This window comes from Apis dorsata, unplaced genomic scaffold (assembly GCF_000469605.1).
Source record: "Apis dorsata unplaced genomic scaffold, Apis dorsata 1.3 scaffold_598, whole genome shotgun sequence".
Classification (NCBI taxonomy): domain Eukaryota; kingdom Metazoa; phylum Arthropoda; class Insecta; order Hymenoptera; family Apidae; genus Apis; species Apis dorsata.
This window is the reverse complement of record NW_006263802.1, coordinates 98,871-105,586: the sequence shown is the minus strand read 5'-3', so window position 1 is coordinate 105,586 and position 6,716 is coordinate 98,871. Positions and strand designations below refer to the sequence as shown.

The 6,716-nt window shown below is 34.3% G+C and overlaps 1 protein-coding gene across 4 annotated transcripts in view; it reads left to right on the top strand.

The window, feature by feature from the left end:
- The first annotated feature begins 2,524 nt into the window (after positions 1-2,524).
- LOC102678464 (sodium- and chloride-dependent GABA transporter ine) overlaps positions 2,525-6,716 on the top strand; it is a 20,989-nt gene continuing 16,797 nt past the window's right edge. Inside the window, exons 1-2 of one of the 4 annotated variants that reach the window (XM_006621163.2) lie at positions 2,525-2,896; positions 3,808-4,621. In XM_006621163.2, coding sequence (XP_006621226.1) covers positions 3,822-4,621 — 800 coding nt within the window. In that variant the 5' untranslated portion in view covers positions 2,525-2,896; positions 3,808-3,821. The other 3 variants (XR_004151278.1, XM_031513146.1, XM_031513144.1) reach the window with 3 other exon arrangements.

Here is a 6,716-nt window from a genome sequence, read left to right as displayed (position 1 = left end):
TCTGTGAGAATTCTATGTATACAAGTCCTTGGCATAGTGATCCTTAGTGTGTTGCTATGAACGCAATAAGCGTTCACATAATTGCATTAACCGCTACCTAATGTATGCAAATCAATATTTCTCTTTGCAAAAGAAAGATTTTCAATGAAAGACAAAATCTCTATGTATTCTGATAAAAAGAGAAAAAAAAAATGATTTTAAGAGTTGAACAAATATTTATGAATTTAAAAACTTATTCGTCACGAATTTTGTTTTAATAACAATTTCATATTTATGTATGTATTATATATCTTTTATTATCTTATGTTCATAATTGTAAATAAATTCTTATTAGGATACGCGTAAGATACATGCATTAGACGAAACCAAGTAAACTTTAAGATTTAAAAATAATTGAAAGTTAAAAAATTTTAAATATTGATAGATATATTTAAATTTTAATAATTATTTTACATTATTCGAAAAATCATATTAAATGTATACGAAAAAAAAGTTTTATTATATAATATAATATATTATAATATTTTTAAAAAGATTTAAAGATTATTTGTACAAGAGAGGAGAAAGTGTGTACATGCATATGTGCATCTATATATGTCATTAGATTATTCAAATAAATACGTATACATATACAATAAATATAATTATATAATAATATGTTAAAAAAAGCGATATCATAGAATAAATAAATAATAGTATTATTGATTTTACTACTTTTCATTGAATACATCCATTTTTCTTAGTTTACGTAGCAAACCAAGTTTATATATGAATGTTGCTGATTTTACTATTTCATCAAATATTGTTACAATCATAAAATTTGTTGTAGTTACTGATTCACAAATTTGTTTTTTAAATTTATAATTTTATATTGTTTAAGTTATATTACATTACACATATTATATGTGTATATACATATATACACATATAGTATATATAATATTACATATATGTTGATATTTAAGTGATATTTTTTTTAATTTTGTTACATATAATTTATAAATATTTGAATATAATTATCTAATGAGAAAATTATAATATAATATATATTATTAATATTAATAAACATTATAAAATAAAATTATTAAATCAATTTTCATTTCAAAATTATATAATAGGAATTTTAAATATTTTTATTCACGTATATATTATATTTTATAAATTTACATAACTATTTTTTTTAATTTTTTTATTATATTTTATTACTGTTAAAATATAACAAATAAAAATATATAAAAGGCGAATAAAAATAAGAAATATTGTTTTCTCATTTAACAATAATAAAATAGAATCATTTAAAATTTTTTACAATATATCCTGTATTGTACAATATATCCTAGCTATATCTACTATCTTGATTTATTGAGTTAATACAACAATTATTTAACGTGTATATTATAATCAACTAACTATTATAATCACATCAACTAACTAGTATATTATAATACTAGTGATATATTAAAAAAATGAAAGTTCTCAAATAAATTGATATAAAATTTCCTGACACTTGCTATTTTTATCATTCAATTTCAACGCTAAATTATGTTTGACTTATGAGATTGATTCTACTAACATACATATAAATAACATTGTAATAAGTAGAATAGGTTGTCTATTTACAGGCATTAATATAGTCGGCGCGCGATAATTTAAGTTTTTTTTAATGTGTGCAATAATAATAAAACTCATAATAATCAAAATAATATATTATTAATTATTAATATTTTTATTTAAAAAAATTTTAAAATTATATATAAATTTAAATTAGAATTTATTCCAATTCCAATCCAATATTTGCAAAGCATAAACTAATATATATATGTCATTAAATCTTCTTAATTTCTTTCAAAACTTGATTTTGAAATTTTTTTTTTTTGTTTTTCAAGATCATTAGAATTCGATTGCTCATTTTTTAAATTTTTTTTTTATAAATGTATATTACAAAGAAATGATTAAAAAAGTCCTTTATTAAATCTGTGATTAAATCCGTGAAAGAATAATCTTTCTACAATTCAAATTCATCAAATTTATTTGTTAATTTTATTTTTTAAGAAATCGAATTAATAAATGATTTCTATAACATAAATTTATAAATAAATTTAAGAGAATGCCTACATTCTCTCATCAGAATATTTCATTCTAAAACTTTTATTTAATCTTAAGCTTTAATTAGGACAAAAATTTCAACAAACTTTCATTTCCCTTATCCATTTCTTCTATTTGCATTTTCTCATATCATTCTCATACTCGCTGTGACTATCTTATTTAAAATTCTCTCGTAGCAAAGTTTCCAAATACCATTCTATCTTCTACCAGTTGCTTTCACAATCTGACTTTCTTCTCTCATTCGTTGCATCTCTCGAAGCATCCATCGATCACATCGACTAATAGAAAACATCGTACAAAGAATAAATCTCGATTCGACTAACTAGAAAATTGTAGTGAAGTTGGATCATCGAGTGGTGGGGATATCGGCCTGGCGAAGATGCACGAATAATTCCGAGCGAGGCGCGCCAGGTCCGAGTCCCAAGTTTCGTATCATTAGTACATGCAATGTCCACAAGAAGGCACTGTCAATTGAAAACGCGATAGGCGTGCGTGTGTGCGTTTGTCGCTGGTGCTGACGCACGATCGGCATACACAACACCGTCGTGACGCGACGTCGACGTACCGTAATCGCGTGCAACCGCAGCAACAAAATCGTTCCGATTTTCGCGATTATTCTACGGGGACGTGTTTCAATTCCCCGAACGGGCAACGAAACTTTTGTCAATTGACAAACGTCACGGTTCCACGTGGACGATTCCCCTGTTATCAAGCTCTCTGTACATCGATGGGTCTCAGTGACTTCATAGGAATGCAATCGACCCGGTCGAGGCCCTCTTCGATCTGACAGGTACTGGCTCGATAACACGTGATCTTTGTCGCTTCACTGCTATATGCGTATCTTTCTCTCATTGGTATTTTCGTCTGACTCGATATTCCATCAGTTACACTGTAATCATTTTTACGTTGAAAGTGCATGTGTTCTTTCTAATCTATTGTTTATCATTTATCCGCACCCTTTTCATACTACATATAAAAAAAAAACAAAAAAAAGAAACGAAAAAGAGATTTTGTTCGAGTTATTTTTGAATGAAATTGCTGCAACGATTCAGACTCGGTGTTTTCATTCAGCTCGACGTTTATGAATGTTGTGAAACGATGATAGGTCCGGTTCTCTTCGTTCGATCTTTACTATTGTGACTGGTACACCACGGATAAATCTCAATGCTCAACGCGATTATATACGTTTAATGCTACTTTATCTCCGTGCACTTGTTGTATTATAAATATACAAATATGCGTTAAATGGGTCCATCGAATGAGATAAGAATAATTAGCTCTTGTTAATGATAATTATAAAAGTTTATAGCAATAAATCATCGTATAAATTGATAATTCATTCAAAATTCCAAGCGATTGTCCGTTGGAACGTCGGATATATAAAAATGAATATCGCAAAAGTTTCGAACAGTTTTTCATCGGAATTCTACGTGGTAAGAGTCGAATTCAATCGAATCTCTTAACGAATCCATACGTGAATGTTTTCGCGTTTCCTTACATCGATGAAATTACCGGAAGTTCGTGCAAGTATTCCGTGTAAATTCTTCTCTCTCCCCCTCCTCTCCCTCTCTCTTCCTCCTTCTCTATCCTCGTCTCTTCGTAACGTCTCTCCCTTCCTCTCTCACCTGGCTCTCTGACTCGATCGCTATTTCTGCGTCTCTGTCTTTTCGCTCTTCTCCTCCTCTCTCTTTCTGCCATTAGATCGCCATGCCATCATGAATGCCACGGACAGCAACAGCGGCGTCAACGGCAACGACAGCAACAACACGATCGCGGCCAAGACGAACGCGCACGGCAACAGTATTCGTTTGCAGAGCGTGATCGGCAAGCAGAGCAGCTGCGTGCGCAAGATGAGCACGATGCCGGAGGAGGAGGATGCCTCGGACGATATGGATCCTGACGTGATAAGGATAGGGCACCAGCATCATTACCAGCATCATCACGACGCCGATTCGGATTCCCCTGTCGAGGAAAGGGGCCGTTTGCTGAGCATCACCGATTCGACCCATCATCGAAAGATCGCCATTACTCCCTCGAGCTCGAGCAACCTCCACCACTGTAACGGTTTGAAGAAGGCCATCCCCCGTAACGACAGCGGGAACAGCATCCACGAGAGAGCGTACTCCCGCCTCCAACAATCGAGATCCGGGGATCAGGTCGGTCAACCGGAGGCGAGGCTATTGCATCGTGACAATCCTCAGGGTATACTCAGATCGTCCGCTCGGGGAATCGACTCGCACGGTGGTGGACGATATCGTTGCTCGAGCGTGAGATCGGTGAAATCTAATCCGACGATGGATGAACACCATCACCAGTATCATCCACCGGCGGCCAGCTGGGCATCGATCGTGTTCTCGGACGGAAACGGGCAAACCCACGTCCGCACGCTTCCCGATTCCGTCTCTATACGCTCTCTAGCATCGATCGGCATGGGCTCTTCAAACGGGCGGAAGCTCACTATACGTAGAGTTCTCACTTCGCCGTCGGAGCTGCTTAACATGGTACATCCGCCGCCGTAAGTGAGCCACATTATCTAACGCGCGCGTCTCGCCACGAGAAACGTCGGAAGGAGCGGGCTATGAATCATGTTCCGTAGTTCCTCCTTGTCCAACTTCCCCCGCATGCGGTTTCGCGTTCGATGCCTTTAACGCAAACCCGAGAGTTTAAGGCTTCTAGTAACTAGCCGGGGATTACCCAGCTCCGGAAGAGGATTTGGTTTGACTTGGGCTAGGCTAGGAAGGCTAGGCTAGGCTATGTTAGATAAGATAGGCGTTATCTTGGCAGTTGGATCTATAATTGGTGATGATGGTTGTGATAATTGGTAATTGACGATGATGTTAGTTGGAAGATCATTGATCGTTTGTTTGTTTCTTCGCTCGTGCAACAACGAATGCAATTTGAATGGGGTCGATTAGAGGAGGAATGACAATGAAGTGAGTTCACTTTAATTAAAATCTTATTAAGTTAAACGAAAATGTATGGAACGTTGAAAGTTATCGTTACAAACATATCTCCGCCTGTGTTACACGACGATATATATCATAGTCGATTGTCGGAATATCTTTAATCGACGAAAGGAAAAATTCTCAATTTCATTTCATCGATGATCATTATCTAAAAAAATCGAATCACAATCGACATGCTTATTTAATTAGATAATATAGATATCGTTATGAGGTCAAAATATTTTCCATATAGAGGCGTAATCAATCTCGAGTTGAACGAGTCGAAGTCGGATATTTGACTTGATCTCGTAGTACGATTCGCATCTGCCACCTAACGATAAAAGCAAACAACAGAAGACGTTATTTTCCCTTCCTCGCCGTGATCTGATTTCATAAAAGTGAGACTAGTGCGATGCATTGGCTGGTTCGTTCGACTCGCAAAAGACGTGCCTCGCTCTTTGCATCTCTCTCCCGATAACTGAACCACGCTCCAGTTATCTTAAACTCTTTTTCATAAAGCAAATATTGAAAAATAGTGTGCCTAGCCAATTGCATTTCGCGTTGAAACGAGTGTATTACACGAACGAATATACATATAGTGTAAGCGAGGGACGTGATTCCTATGTCCGTCTTGTTTAAAACGTAGCCACGGTGTAAATCGAGTTGTTATGCATGTCTAAGTCAAGATTTCGGTGGCAAGAGATGCCGCGTACATCCGAACTGCTTGTGAAGCGTGGTCTCGTCATCCAGGCACCGCAATTCCAGCGTATTGTCCCAGAGACGTAAGTGGATAATAGGTGTACAATGTAAGTCCATACTTTTGTTATAAGTAGGTGTTCATGCGGTATATTGTTGTAGCTGCCTCGCTTCCTCCATTGAAATCGGAGTGGATCGTTTAAAGGGTCATAATTGCTGCTCCACATTTGAAATTTCTATGGGAGGCGGTAATGAATTCGACGCGAAATCACTCTTCTAATTACCCGCGTTTAATTCACCTGTCGTCATTGTGTTGTTTCAGAATGTTTTCAACGGGATTATTTCTCTTCTAGTTGAGAAACAAATATTCATTAATATTCAAATGGGTTTAAATATTGAAGCCAATATGTATTATTATCGATTTGTTTGAAATTTCGAGGATGTTTCTTTAAGATCAATCGATTTAATTTGATTAGATTAATCAAATTAGATTGATTGATTAGATTGATTTCTTGTAATCAATATAAGAATGAAATTTATACTTTCATATCTCATTGTTCTATTGACAGTTTTTAAGACGCTTAAACATTTACGGTATTAATGAACGTAGAATTTTTATTAACCTTTCTTTATTGCAGTCATCACGATCGTCTCGAAAAGATTGCGTATACGAAATTCGTAACGAAATGAACCATTTCATTTTTAACAAATTATAGGAAATATTACTTCAATTTTGTTTCGAAACGAAAGAACTTAACGTTTTGTCACATTTGATCAAAGTTTTCGAAATATTTGAAAGTAGAGAACAGGATAAAAGCGTAACATGAAAATATTTATCTTTATATCCGTATAACTTCAAAGTAAATTTTATTAAATCAATAACTAGATGTTTAATTACATGTGTGATAAATGAGTTTACACATCATAAATTGATTGATTTCAATTTCAGTTATGTCATTTGCAATTCTT